The sequence below is a fragment of the Zingiber officinale genome, chromosome 8B (genome assembly GCF_018446385.1).
Source record: "Zingiber officinale cultivar Zhangliang chromosome 8B, Zo_v1.1, whole genome shotgun sequence".
Taxonomy (NCBI): domain Eukaryota; kingdom Viridiplantae; phylum Streptophyta; class Magnoliopsida; order Zingiberales; family Zingiberaceae; genus Zingiber; species Zingiber officinale.
Genome location: NC_056001.1, coordinates 103,880,186 through 103,895,457, shown reverse-complemented (window position 1 = coordinate 103,895,457; position 15,272 = coordinate 103,880,186). Strand labels below are relative to the sequence as shown.

Genomic DNA, 15,272 nt, shown 5'->3' with positions numbered 1-15,272 from the left:
ACATAAGTTTTCTATCGAGAAATAGCAAAATATTACAACCTTCTGTTGGGCCGACTATAATAAATGCACATAAATTTTTTCCATAAAAACTTTAACATAATTATAGTTGAATTCGCCTTACCATTAGTCAGAAGATAAATTCATACTATAATAAATTTCATTCAATAATTAAAATAATAATTTTCGGTTGGGCCAATTATTAATTTAATATAAGAATGTAACATAAGTATGGTTTCGTTATACCTATTTATTTAATTGATAAATCTTCCGTTGGGTCGACTTATCATGAAAATAAATAAAAGTCTCACGTTAAATTTAATATATTTATGTTGCTTTCAATCATGCGTACCATAATTATATACATGAAAATAATAATTATGATTTAAAATCAATTAACGATATTGCAACACGTTAATACCTTAAATAATGAGATGACAAAGTCAACAATTAAATCATCAATCAAGAAAAAATTCATGTAATCATATAAAGATGATATGGACATTATTTACTAATATAATTATGGTAAATAATTTATCGAAAGCACATTAATCACATAATATGACAATTAATATGGCAACTAATATGGCAAATATTAATAACATATGCTATAAAAGCGTTGATAATTATGGTAATTATCTTGATATCTTAATGAATAAGTCATCTATAGAAATAACTTATGTAATATTGATTTATATTTAGCAATTAATTATGTCATTAACTACCATCAAAATAATTTTGGAGACATAATTACGTTACCATTCAAAACAAAAACAAATGCTCCTTCATAATTCATTGTAAGACATCAAATGACTAGATATAACATGTCGACAAGTAAATAACGTATTATCTCATTTAATATACTTGAATCAACCTCGCTCTGATACCAAATGTAAGATATATTTTAAGACGATGGAACATGACATAAGCTTGATCCCATAATCAAGATTTTTATCGTAAAACGAATCTTATCAAGTATATGAACGAATTTAGAGAATAAGAATTACCTGCATTGAGCGCCGACATAATTGAAGACTCGATCCAAATAGGCTACACCTAAGTGTCTATTTATAACAACAAACCCTAATTTTTAATAAGCAGAGCAAGAGGTGGGACCGGCCTAATAAGAAATACAATCACTAATCCGTCCATCAAGACTTTAGTAATTGGGCTAATTAAATAAATTATTAAGAAATAACTCAATAATTATAATCTGTAGGCCAACATCATGAATTGGACCCCGTCGAATCTAACATTTTTTACAAAGAAAACAACAAACTTTCTGCATGATGCTCCCTTACATGATTATAATAAAAGATAATTATATTCATCTCAGATGTCTTTTATAGTTCATCGTCAAATTAAAGGAAGATAAATTATAGGGTCAGTTTATAATCGACCGTCAAGTGACTAGAGGGTAAGAGGAGTTTCTCCCGAAGGCAACAAATCTGTCAACTTTTAGTGGACTTCTACATGATGCTGCTTGAATGACAAAAAAAAAAAAAAATTATATTTCATCAGATTATTTAATATATGAAAATTGTTGTCTTAGGAATTGTAGAAGGCAGCTTTATCTCCAAATACGTGGTAAAAGGCAATTTGGTCACCCAGCATCCCGGCCAATCCATCCTTAGGCCAACACAGAAGAGGTAAATTACGGATAGCTATTAATCATTAGTGCAGTCGCCTAAGGCATGAGAAAAGGCATGCTCAGACATATCGAATTTGGACCCATGACCTAATATAGTAACACCTCATGTCTTAACCACCGTACCACCCTGAGAAGACGCTTTATCTCCAAATATGCACCTTCGGCTAGTTAGTTTGTTAAAAAAGTAATGTCTACCTAAATATTGTCCAGGGAAAATAGATTATATTTAATATTTGGTTGTAACTTTGGAACTCTTTTTTTGGTGCTTCTTTTCTTTTTTTCTCTCCATTGATCTGTAATCATTTTGCATCTTGTAATTGCAAAGCTCAGTTGTAAAACAAAAGCATAACACAAGGGAAAGCAAGGGGGGACAAAATCAACTCACAGCAATAATTTTTCCCTTGTTCTCAGGTCTCTGTCTGACTTTAATAGCAGCTTCTGTAGCAGCCCCAGATGAAATTCCAACCCTTCTTGGCTCTTGCAAAGAAAGAAGTTTAGCTGTATCAATAGCTTCATCACTTGAAACCTGACCAATGAGCATGCATTAGAATAAGAATTCTAAGCCTATAGTAATCAACTATTTCAAAAATGGAATGCAGTTAGATCTTTAGTAAGAGAGGCCAACATGGATGACACTTCATCATTGAGATCCACATCAAGAACAGCAGGAATGAAGCTGATTTTATATAAGGATCCAATCATCACAGCAGCAGAAATTTGAAGTAAATGAAGACATAATTTAGAGCACAAAATACAAGCAATACAACAGTTTAGAATACAAGAGCAATGCCATTGCACAAATTACTTTATCGTGATATACATAACGAATTGTAAGTATACCTCTTTGAATTTGCCTCATTTTGCTCTTCCTTTTCTTTACAAATCGTAGACACGATGAAAAGAATAATACAACAATACATTTATCCATTGTCACAACTCCAGTGATACACGCATCATCTGGGATTATTGCTACTCATTAACTCTGCTTGAGAAAGCATCAATTCTCTTTTTTCACTCTAAAGAAGAACAAGTAGCAAGCCACTATATCAGAAACACCTCTATTTGTAATTGATAATCTTGCCAACCGATGTAATTCGTTAATGTTTCCGGTCACCAGAAATGCTGGAAATGGTCTGCCTTCCTATCCGGTTGGGCCCGTTTGATTTCTTGGAAGATGATAACTTTGTATGATTTGGAATCCTAAGTTGCAGATTGAAACATAATGAATAATCATGTAATACCTTTCACAAGAGTGAGAAATTTATGGCAGTTTCAAGTCCAACCAAATTACCTTGTATCAGGAGTTTTTGCTTGTGGCTTTGTCTGAGGCTTCTTGATCTTTGAACCACTCTCATTGTATGCGTTATGTACATTTTGGAGATTGAATTGCCATAGCATATCTGCTTCTGAAGAATCACTGGTTGCAACATCTAGGTCGTCTGAACCATCAGTTGCAGCGTAAAATGACTCTTTTCTTTGCCTATTCAGCTCATAGCTGCTATCTTTTCTGGTGATGGCATTTTTATGATATTGTTCATCAGGATGAACCCTCATATCAGAAAGACATTGATGGTAAAACAGGTGATCAGGTGATGTCCCATAACTCCCCTCCCAATCTATCATGTAATTGTCATCTGTAGCAACTGTCTCTTGCTTGTTTACCATGACCTTATCAACCCAGTCGCTGTAGACAATTTGTTTATCATCCTTGTTCGGATGATTCATTCTGGAGCTACTTACTGTCCAGGGAGAAGAGTCATTTATTGTCGATAGATCTTGGAGATCAAAACTTGGAACTTTACGTCTCATCACAACATTACCCCTGACCTGAAAAGAAAGTAGAGTTATTATCTGCAAATAAGTACAAACAGCATAAAGGAAAAGTACATATTCTGAATTAAATCATATTTCAAGCAAGTTACCAGAGAGAAATTTACATTATTGCTTCAAAATGTGCCAATGATAAAAATGTCTAAACTAGGAAAGAGATACTGAACAAAAGAGCATCTTGGGCACCAAATAAACAATCAGGAATGAAGTATATTTGTAGAAATGATAGAGAAGCATCTTCATGTCAACCAGACAATTAGCAGATACTGCTAAACTTGTAAGTTCATCAAAAATATAAAGAAATGTATAGTGGCATATACCCAGAACTAGATTTTTTGGTCGATCATCTAGAAATTTTCAGAATTGTACGCTATTGTAATTCATTTTGTGACATGTATATTATCTAAAAAACAATTACAGCTAAAGGGAGGGTACTGGATTGAACTAAAACAGAACACTTACTTCAATATTGCTAACTTCTTCCATTGGTTGTCTATGAGTAGTTTGACTGCTTAGATAAGCCCCACCACTCTGTCGACTGGAATGTACAGGTGATGGTGTTGTAATATGGATGGGATCTGAACTAGGTAATTTATTCTGGTGAACGGTTTCTTTCCTTGCTAGGGCTGCTTTCAAGCTAGCTATCTGCAATATAGAAATAATTGTTTCTAAGAACCTCAAAAGAGACACTAAGAAGAATACAACATATGTATCTAAAATGAACAAGCTATTGGATTATAGAAATGCTAATGAGAGAAGAAAATATATAACCTGCTGCCTTAGTTCTTTAACTTCTCCACTTTCTTGATTCACTTGTGCAGTGCCAAGCTCAACTGTGGAAACACGTTCTGCAAATTTAAGTGTGCTAAGGGTTTCCCCAACCGCATCCATTTCTGGACTTATGTGGACAAACATCAAGGTTTTTGCTTGACCACCTATTTCACAAAGGATATAAAATTTAAGTCCAAATAAGGTACAACTCATTGATCAATACCTTAGAAGAAAGCAACTTACCAAGAGAGTCTTGAAGAAGTTGTGTGAGTTTGCTATTTCTATAAGGAACATGTGAATTCTTTTGTGCAAGTGCAGCAATGACATCCCCTAGAGCTGAGAGAGATTTGTTTATATGTTGTGCTTCTTTTAGCCTTTCTCCTGTGACTTCAGATTTGTCAACCCTCTCACTGCCCGCCAGATCTACCAGATGTAAGCATCCACGGAGAACAGTTTCGGAAGTCAAGTCTCTTCCTTTAACATGAACAGTCAAGCAACTGCATGTAAAGCATTCAAAAGATTTACAGGTTGAGTAAAATAAAGTCAATAATAAGGGGAAACTTTGGACATTACCTATGAGATCGACTGCTACGATCATTCAAAGCTGTAGCACCAACAGCACGATTCTTGTGCCCAATATTCATTAGTTCCATTACATCAGATGTTGATGCAACAGGTACTAAGTTTGCATTGGGAACATTAAGTCCTTTCTCTGAAGTATTCCGAATTTCTAATGTACTTACTTGTCAAGGGAGCAAAAATACAAAGACAATTATAGCATAACTGACAACATGAAGGAACATTGAGCATGCACAATCCATTTTCCTCCGTTCAAAAATTTCACAAGGTAAGTATAGACAGATATCAACAAAGTAAACAACTAGATTATAAAATAAAAAGTTCCTAGGTGAGAGGATATCGTTTGTTAATGCCTTCACCGAGGAGATCCCTAACTTGCTCGTTGTATATCTCAATCATTTGAACACTGATCTCATAACTAAATGTATGCTTCCTTTGTTCAGCAAGTTTAAATAGATCACTTAAAGCTCTAAAATTCACACCTAGTGTTTGCTCATTAAGAACCTTGGGTCCACTCTGCACCCATAAAAGAAATTGTATCATTCTCTAAATGCATTTAATCATCAACAAAATTAGCTATATTTTGACGCCATGAAGATTTTGTTTCCTTCAAAACGAATAAACTTCAAAAGTAATCAATAGCAGGTATGTAATATACCATAGTGTAAGTCTTTCCTGATCCAGTTTGGCCATATGCAAATATACAAACATTGTAACCATCAAGAATGGATCGGATTAGAGGTTGTGTATCAGAAAATACTTGCTCTGCAACATGATTACATGTAAGAGTGATGCTTCACCAATCTATGAATGTGAATAAATATGCATATCATATAACAAAACTCCAATGACCTTGTGTTGCTGATGGGCCAAATACTTTATTGAAGTTGAAAGATCTACGTCCTTCTTTTCCATACTTTGAGGGAGTTATTATCGAGATACTACCCTCATCAAATGAACCTATGCAATTATTACTCAATTGTCCTACTAGGAAGGGTCTTACTCGGCAATAGACCCTAATGCTCCCTGATATTACAAAAAAAACAACTCACAAAGTTAGCAGGAGCACATTGCTCTCTTACTACATAAAGATAAAATTCTTTATTTTTTTACCTTTAAGATCTTGAACTTGATTGTACAACTTTCTATTCTCGTCAAGAACCTTGTGATAACCTGAAGCAGCATTGGCAAGGCTATGTACACAATCTCCTAAAATTCAAATTCATCAGCAAGATAATTGGTAATCAATAGCAAGACTAGCATTATATAATATTTTCATTTGACAAAGTATTTTCATACAATTTGTGCCTTACCAAGCTTATTAAATTCCTCAGTGTGCATCATTTGCATCACCCCTATTCCAACTTTGGTACTTTGAAGAGTATGCTTAAGTTCCTACAGTTTGTAAATAATGCTAAAATTTTGTTACTCTAATTGCATAACTCAATACATTTAACTGATAAACAAAGTATAGCATAGCCTTCAAACAGGAAAAAGAACCTGAATAGCTCTATCTTGTTTGAAAATCAGTTGCTGCATTAAAAGCTTTTCTTTTGATGTCTCTCCTTTGGATATCTTCTTATTATAGCCCTCTTCTTTCGACTTTGCAAAAATGCTTCCTTCAATTTCCTTTCAGAAAAAATTAAATTAGTCAATTTGCTAGTATTGCAACATTATTTAGATAGTAGCAATTGTGCATTATACCTCTGTTCCACTGTCAACAAATAGAGTACCTATTGATGCCTTTGTCTTGACTAATGTGCAATTGTGGATGCCCTTTGAAGTTGATTTATCCTGTTTGGTTAAGTAATCATATGAATCAGTTGATTGATGATGCTTATTGGGTGATAAGAAAGTAATGTTTACTCATACTGCTATGAAATGTTTCCAGATTTCATTCATGTGAAGGAAAGATTATTACTTGATGGTTTACAAAGACTGCATGTTTCTTGGCCAACATCAACACAAGAAATCTAAGGTTTCTATTGCAGAAGCAACAATCACAAAATAGAAACATACTAGTATGTCCAAATGGATTTTTCCATAGATAACAATTTTATATCTACATCAAAAATGCTTTAAAATTTGAAACATACCAAGTTATTCTGTTTTGTAATACGATGTTCAAATTCCTCCATTACTTTATTCAACAATGACTCCACAAGCTGCAACAAAATATAATATTTATAACACCCAAATAAAAGTAACTTCTTTTAAGAATAAATAAAGTTGGGAGATATTTAGCAAGCTTTACCAGAGGAAGTTCTTCAGGCTTCTTGTTTGATAAAGCCGCATGGACAAGCATGTTTAAAGGAACCAAAGTGGTCTGTTGCCAACGAAGACATCAGTGAAAAGTGGAACTAATATACCTTTTATAATTTATTAATATGTCAATTACTAACCATTTCACTGGACTCTAAAGAGGCATCCCCATCCAAAAATTGTTCAGCTCGTAGATGATCATTGTCACTCATATATTGATCTCTTAACAATGAACTCTTTGAATTTTCCAAATTTTTCTTCAACAAATGCTTGCCTGAGATGGATGGTTTAAGGTTTGCACCAGATCTCCAAGTACCATGCCCACCCATTCGTTTCCACTCAGCATAACCCTTGAGAGAAAGAATGCAATCGATAATCCTAGCACTCTTGCCTCCCTGGAGTTCAAACAAACAGAATAGAAAATAAGAACCAAATGGCTTCAAAACTGATTTTGTTAATAATTATAATTTCCACAGGGAAAAACAAATAATACTCGAGCAATCAGTGTTACAATATCCATAGCTTTGAAGTAACATTAAGTATTTTAAGTGCCTAAATTTAACATACAGAAATTTCATTGCCGAACTTTTACTTTTTAACAGTGCCAAGCTCTACCTGTTCTAGATCAGATGCCTCAAAGGTGGGTAGACCCATTTCTTGTGCTGATACAAGGAAGTTCCTCACGTTTTCAAAATACTGATATGCGGAGAGCGCTGCTCCATCTGGTTGTTGAATTGTATCTCCAGGATTGGCAACCACCTGTATTTCTTAGAATGAGAAAATCGCAGGAAGAGAGAAGAAGAAGAAAAGGATCAACGGAGTCTAGAACATGGGCAACGATAAAAACAAAACAAAAAGCTTACTCACTTTTGGAACTGCTCCGGGTCGAACCTTGTTGAGAGCATTACAAAGGATTATCCCATTCCTCAATCCAAGCCTGAATTCTTCCTCCGAAGGCTCGTTGGGCAATTCTTTTGCGACTACAACTCCCACCACCATTCTCAACCATCCGGCTGCCTCGTACCTCCTCGCCGCTGCCATTAAATCAAAAAATACCTCTGATTTGAATCATTCATCATCAACTCAAAGGAAACCATACATCCACAAGAAAATCATTGTGAAAAAAAAAAATCTACAAAAGGCAATCGACAATCTTCCTCTGAAGCTTACATTTACTATGAAAAAATCAAACTGGAGAAGGGATGAAGAATGGATTTACCCGCTTCCTCGGCCTTCCTGGAGGCCAAGTTGGTATCGCTAAACCTAGCTCCATGCTCCTTCAAGACGTCTTCCACCACCGAAGCTAGCGAAAACGACAGTAACCCCTCCGACTCCATCGCCATTGCCCACGACCCGCAATCGGCGGAGAAAATTAAGGAATCCAATTCCTCCTCCACCTCCTCCACCTCCTGCTTTGCGGAGCGGAGACAGGAAAGGGCTTGTGTTGCAGTGCCGCTGCTGCTTGAGTTATAGCTACTCTTCTTTTCCAGTGGCTTTAATATTTTATAAATTCTGAAATAGCCGGCGCTAAACTGCATATTTTGTACTGTAAAATTTACTTTTTCGAGGGCCTCAGTCGAATATTTTCAAATGTCTAGGGTTGGGTGTGGGAACCGGCAGTTGGATTTATTTAACGTGGTGGTGTCAACTGGCGCATGCCTCTTCCCGGTCGGACCCACCACACCGGACCACCCCCAACGGTCAAAAAAAATTCGAAAGTCTTATGCGAACCAAATCAAAAGTGGCTCCGACTCTCTTTCTCTTGGCTTTTGTAATAAATACAAATCGGGTGGGTAAAGTGAACCCGGTTCAATTGAGCAGAAAGTGCGGGTAGGTTATAAACGAGTCATGGAGCTTAAAATGAATTAAAAAGAGCAGTCTGATTTACGAATTGTAATTTCTACCTGATATTTTATAAAAAGACTATTTTCCCAATTTAAATCTGATAATAATTTTATCATTATCCCAATACTCTCCTTCTAAACTTAAAATAATTAAACTATTCAAATAATTATTCAAATTTGATATGAATTTTTTTATAAATTTGAGTTTGGTTCTCTTAGATCTTATGAAGCTATCAAGCTTGTTTAACTATTTAAAATTTTTATATTTTTAAATTTATTTGATTATAGGGGTGTAAATGAGTCAAGCCGTTCGTGAGCTATTTGAAATTCGATTCGATAAAAGTTCGTTTGAGCTCGTTTAATAAGGTTCGTTAAGATAAACAAACTAAGCTCAAGTTTCACAATATTCGGCTCGTTAGTTCGTGAACATGTTCGTTAAGCTCATAAATCAACTTTTAAATAAAAAAATAATAATTTTGATATTAAATTTATAGATTTTACACTCTACTTATGAAAAACATAGACAAATATATTAAATTTATTTATTAGAATAAAATTATAAATTTTAATAAGAATATTATAATTTTTTTAAATATATAATCTAGTTTTTAATATATATTTAAATTTATAATTTATATTTATTAATCTCGTTTAGGTTCGATAAAAGCTCGAATAAACTCGTGAGTCATGAATATATTCGTTAAATAAAGCTCAAGCTCGGCTCGATTATAAACGAGTCAAACTCAAACATCCAAGAGTTCGGCTCGGCTCAGCTCGGCTCGATTACACCCCTATTTGATTGTAAGTTGAATATTATAAACTTATTTATTTATCTATTTATAATTTTGATAAAAAAAATTATTAATCAACATAATTTACAGGGGCATTTGTTAATAAGCCTGGTTCACTAACACTTTTTAATATTGTTCATGAATAGATAGTTGTTCAGACTTTAACTTGTTTATTTAATTGATTGTTAATAAGGTAGTATTAAATTTTTTTAATGAATATTTGGTTCACTTACAATCGGCGTGGATTTAGTTTGAGCCCATGGCCGAGGGTGGCCTCCACATGCTAGACGATGATTTCCGGATACATCATATTATTAGATTTAATCTCCATTAGATGAATTGACATGTTAATTGGTTACATACGGATTTGTCGTCCATTAAAATGATTTAATTTGGCATTTTAACTGTAGGTTTGTATTATTAGATATGAACTTTTATATATATATATATATATATATATATATATATATATATATATAGAATTCATTACTCTATTATGATTAGTATTGATGTGTTGCTAATGAGTTTAGACCCTATATATATAAGTTTGGTTCCCGTAAGAGATGTTCTGACAGCTATCTTGCTTTCTTTATTAGATTGAGATTATGAAGTCGTCGCCTTCGAACCTACAGAAGATCTGGCCTTGTGTTGCGGCTGATTTTTTTTATTTTAATAAGGTCTGGTTAGGATTTATGACTTTTATTATAAACTTAGTTCGTTGCATCTCATATTTTTCACATTACTTGTAAATCTCCAATATTATTTGTCATATGTCGCAGTACAATCCTACAAAAGTTTGAATAATTCATATATGCCATGGGATCAGGCCAGTTATTTTAAATTTAATCTTATTTGATTCATCATTTTTTTGAATCATTCATGTACCCTAGAGACGAAATGAGTTAGACAAATAATATATTTTTTTAGTTGAGATCAGGTACATAAATAAATTTTCTACTTATTATTAAAATAAATTGAAAAGCGCTCATAACAACGACCCATCAATACAACATTCTTAGGTCAATTATCCTTTAAGTAAAATTCATCCGTGAAAATCGATCATTAGATGTCTCAAAAATTGAAAAGTCGTTCTTGCCATTATACCATTGCTCCGAGAACAAGTTAATTAGATAAATAGTTAAATCATAAGCTCAGAAATGTATAAGAAATAAAATAAGTATTCTCATCAACCAAACGTCCAATTGCTTTAAAAATATATCATAAAAATATCACTTATCGAATCTAAAGTAAAGTGAACAAAAGGGATCTTCAACCTAACTTTATATGTTTTAGCTGTTGAACTAGTTAATCTTGTCGATTTACGATCAACAAAATAAAATCCATGGAGGACCCCCTCCATGCACTTTGCAAAAGGTAGGCCATTTTTGCAATCATACAACTCACTTCTTGGCAATGATGCCGATAGCTCTTTAGCTTGCACAATGAGAACTAAATTTATATTTACCTAGTTGGCAAAAGTGGATGAATGGACCCCGAAACCCCCTCGATTGGTGGTGGTTGTACCCTACACTCGCCATCTTTTTCCAACCACATGCCTCCTCTTCGTTGCGTTCCTTTTCTTTTCAGACGCAAGAAGACTCGGAGCCGCTTCTTTCATGAACGCAATGGCTTAGAGTTAACATAACAAACAACAAATGTAAAGAGAGGGAGGCAACTAAGCGCTCGATTATCAAATTGCAAAGTGACTTAAGATGGACAGCTCAACTCCTCACCAAAAGCTAAAAAAAAAAAAAGTTGTGAATGGATTGCATTCTTCGTAAAGAGTTAAGAAAGAAGAGATTTAGATATGAAATTGGGGAAATCATTGATCGAACTTTGTCATATTAATCATGATGCTTAATCATGTTCTTAGTAGAACACTTGATGGGGGCATCTCTTTCTTGCTTTTAAGTATATTAGTTTAATTCAATTCTTATTACAAAAAAATCATGATTTCGAATTTGTTCATGGGGGCCCAATAGAAGCCCAAAATGCAAATTAAACTCACACCTCACTTGCAACCCAGCCCGATCCATTCTAGGTCGGGTTGTGTTTGGTGTGACTTAATTTGTAGGCCAAATCCTATACGACTATGTGTAATTTGAATATTTAAATAATAACAATAATAATTAGGAGAAAATAGTGGGATTTTTTTAAGAAAATAGGAAAGCATATAGAAAATTTTATAAAGAGGGAGATTTTTTTTTATTTTCTTATTTTACCACTTTGGCCTTTTAGATATTTTGTCTTCTTGTAATATATGCCCAAGTAACTGACTGTTTTTTTGCTTGGTTGAGGGTTATTATTAATAATTTTAATTATCAATCAATAAAAATTTTATTTGATTTAGATAATAAATGATTCCCAAGTAACATTGTATTGTATGCCTGACACCATTAGCAAAGGTCAAGAATCTAGAAATTCAATTTGGAATGTGATAATCTCATATTTTTTTTAGATTTTTTTTTCGATTCCGGAGTTATGGAGAATCTATCCGTGTCAGTCGCCATCATTCTTTCATGTGGAAGACTTGCTAGGAGCCAAAGGTGGCAAGCAGCTCACTAAACCCATGAACTAGATGCCCGACAAATGGTGCCAGCTCGGCATCGCAACCGTTCCAGCTAGGGATAGTAATGGGATGGATTCGGTCTGGGTTTGGCAAATCTCATAACCCGCTCCGTTAGAAAAAAATAGACCCAAATCCGGGCCCGCCCTGCCTAGTTTTTCAACCCACCCCTCCCCGACCCCGCTCAAAACTCGATGGATCCATAGCGGATTGGATCCGTCAATCAGCTAAACTTTATATATATATATATATATATATATATATAGCTAAACTTTATATATATATATATATATATATATATATATATATATATATATATATATAAATTCAGTCAACAAGTTTAGATCTATCCCGTAATCTATTTGACCGGATTTAAACCCACCTCGAACGGAGCGGGTTTAATACGAGGCCGGATTTAAATCCTCCCCATTGTCATCTCTAGTTCCAATGAAAGGCTCACACATTCAGCCCATTGAACGCTGCTCGCTGGGGGCCGAAGGTGGTAGGCAGCTCATCAGAAGGCTCGACAGGAGTGTTCGACCGAAGGTGGCAAACAACTTATTGTCCCGTGAACAAGATGTCCAACAAGCAGTGCCAACTCGACGTGAGCACCATTCCAACGAAAGGCTCACACATGTTGTTTGCCGAACATATCTCACCAAGGGTCGAAGATGGTAGGCGACTCATCGGAAGGCTCAGCGGGTGATGTTCGATTGACAGCATACACGAGGGATGATCTCACAACGTGTTTTTTTTAAATTAGGTTTTTCTTTAAACCTAAGTTTTATTTTAATTAACTAACTTTAGTTGAAATAAATTAAATAGATCTATTTTAAAACCTAACAAAATTATCTAAAAATTCTAAAATAATAAAAATTTCTAAAATATTATTCAAATATGTTATTTATATACATCACCATTAATAATAATACTAGTATTATTATTATATATATATTTTTTATTTTATTAGTTTATTCGACAACTGATCTAATTCATGTACTAAATTATATACTAAAATCTCTAAATAAATAAATTTTATTGTATTATTTAAGATTAAATTAAATAACATTAGGTTATATATGTTTTATTCCCTATAACTTGATGATAATCAAATAACTAAGCTTATACATGATAACTTTGAATCAAACGCATCTTTAAAAAGGCCCCCTCAACCATGAGGGGTAGAATTATACACCTACCCTCAAATATATTATTTGATATTATTATTTTTTATCATACATATTAAATTCTGAATTGATTAGACAATTGAACAAGACAATTTTAAATTTTAACAACTACAAATAAAGTCATTAATTTGAGTTAGGCTCATCAAATTCAACTGTTCCATCAAATAATTTAAATGTGTTGAGTTAAAATTTTATCAAGAGGCTAGTCAACCTGCGTGGATTGCAGGCCTAGGCGGGCTAGCTCATGGCAGGCTTGGATTGGCAGTGAATTGAAAGTTTTTTTTACTAAATTTAAAACTAAAATGAAAAATCAATGATATATATATATATATATATATATATATATAACTGATCTTGGGTGGGATTGAGTTAGGGATTTCTCGGCCCACCCCGCCCCGTCATATTATGGATTTTTGATGATGTCGCCTATCCTACCACGGGTTGAGCCATTTGACAGTACTAATTACGAAACTATGGCTGCTATAAATATTGTAGCAGCCACGGAACCGTGGCTGCTACAAATGTCGTAGTAAAATCGTAATTGATATAAATGTTGTAATGTCTATTGTTTATAATTACTATAATAAATTAAGACCTAATCTGCTAAAAAAAAATTTATAGCATCTATGATTTTATAGATATTATAATACAAATTTAATTTATTCACATATTATTCACGTTCTAACCGCTATAAAATCGTAACTACTATAACTTAAATTTATTCTATTCAATAATATTTACGTTACAATAGTTAAATTGTGACGGTTACAACTAAAACTTATCTTGTTCAATAACTTTTAAATTATAGCAACTATCAAAAATAACTGTTATAATATTTACCGTGACTATAAAACTAAAGCTATTTGTCGCAACTGCTACATGGTAGTTATTATAATATGGATTCCTCCTATTCGTATAATTCTTTTACCGATTCCAGATTTAACATGTACGAAAAAACTATAATATTAAATAATGTATTCAAAGGAAGTTGGGTAGTTTAGGGCGGATTGATTATATGCATAAAACAAAAAAAAAAAAAAACACTAATTTATTTTTGCCCAAAAAGGTTATCGTTGAAAGGACGATAAATTAGAGAAAAATCCCTAATGATAATCATAACTTTGCATGCAATCCCCATGCTTAAAAAACTTTATTTTCACTCCCTGCATGTAAAGTATTACTTGTTTCAACTCCCTCATGCAAATATTGATACCTAAATTGCCCCTCAGATTTTTTAAGTACAAAAAGTCCAAAATTGAGTACAAAAAATCTGAAAACGAGTATAATTCTTCTTAAAGTCAGTACTTTATATTAAAAATCGAGTATATTTTCTATCAAAATTGTCCCTCTTATTTTTTTAGATATAAAACGTCTAAAAATAAGTATAATTCCTGTTAAATTCAGCACTTTACACTATAATCCAGTACTCTATACTAGGATCGAGTATATTTTCTATTGAAATTAACCCATATTTTTTAGGTACAAAAAGTCAAATTTTGAGTACAAAAAGTCCGAAAATGAGTATAATTCTTCTTAAAGTCAGTACTTTATATTAAAAATCGAGTATATTTTTTATTAAATTCAGCACATTAAACTAAAATCGAGTATATTTTGAGGTGAAAAAAGAATCGTACTCAATTTAATAGAAAATATACTATATTCTAATTTAATATACTGAATTTAAGAGAATTTATACTGATTTTTAGACTTTTTGTACCTAAAAATATCATGAGCAATTAGGTAAATATGTTTGACTGGAGAGTTAAAAGAAAGTTTTTTATGGATGGGGACTGC

The 15,272-nt window shown here is 33.2% G+C and overlaps 1 protein-coding gene across 2 annotated transcripts; it reads right to left on the bottom strand.

Moving 5' to 3' along the window:
• Positions 1-2,033: 2,033 nt before the first annotated feature.
• Positions 2,034-8,538, bottom strand: LOC122016640 (kinesin-like protein KIN-14F). Of its 2 annotated transcripts, XR_006121146.1 has the most exons (20): positions 8,310-8,538; positions 7,958-8,124; positions 7,706-7,849; positions 7,231-7,485; positions 7,083-7,154; positions 6,925-6,993; positions 6,533-6,622; positions 6,329-6,457; positions 6,142-6,223; positions 5,942-6,037; positions 5,681-5,854; positions 5,487-5,593; positions 5,169-5,344; positions 4,823-4,984; positions 4,493-4,746; positions 4,250-4,413; positions 3,941-4,123; positions 2,940-3,475; positions 2,489-2,848; positions 2,034-2,174 (listed from the first exon to the last, which is right to left on the bottom strand). XR_006121146.1 is itself a non-coding variant. In XM_042574013.1 (19 exons), the coding sequence occupies exons 1-19, from the start codon at positions 8,431-8,433 to the stop codon at positions 2,746-2,748; spliced, it is 3,087 nt and encodes a 1,028-aa protein (XP_042429947.1). In that variant the 5' UTR covers positions 8,434-8,538; the 3' UTR covers positions 2,418-2,745. The 2 variants fall into 2 exon arrangements, 1 of the variants encoding a protein (XP_042429947.1); XM_042574013.1 differs by lacking the exon at positions 2,034-2,174 and having other exon boundaries at positions 2,418-2,848.
• Positions 8,539-15,272: the final 6,734 nt, after the last annotated feature.

Coding starts and splice junctions, on each gene's coding strand:
- LOC122016640 (XM_042574013.1), bottom strand. CDS start 8,433: ATGGCGATGGAGTCGGAGGGGTTACTGTCGTTTTCGCTAGCTTCGGTG. Junction 6,994..7,082: donor AGCCTGAAGAACTTCCTCTG/GTAAAGCTTGCT, acceptor ATTTTGTTGCAG/CTTGTGGAGTCATTGTTGAA. Junction 6,038..6,141: donor TGAGGAATTTAATAAGCTTG/GTAAGGCACAAA, acceptor TTTGAATTTTAG/GAGATTGTGTACATAGCCTT.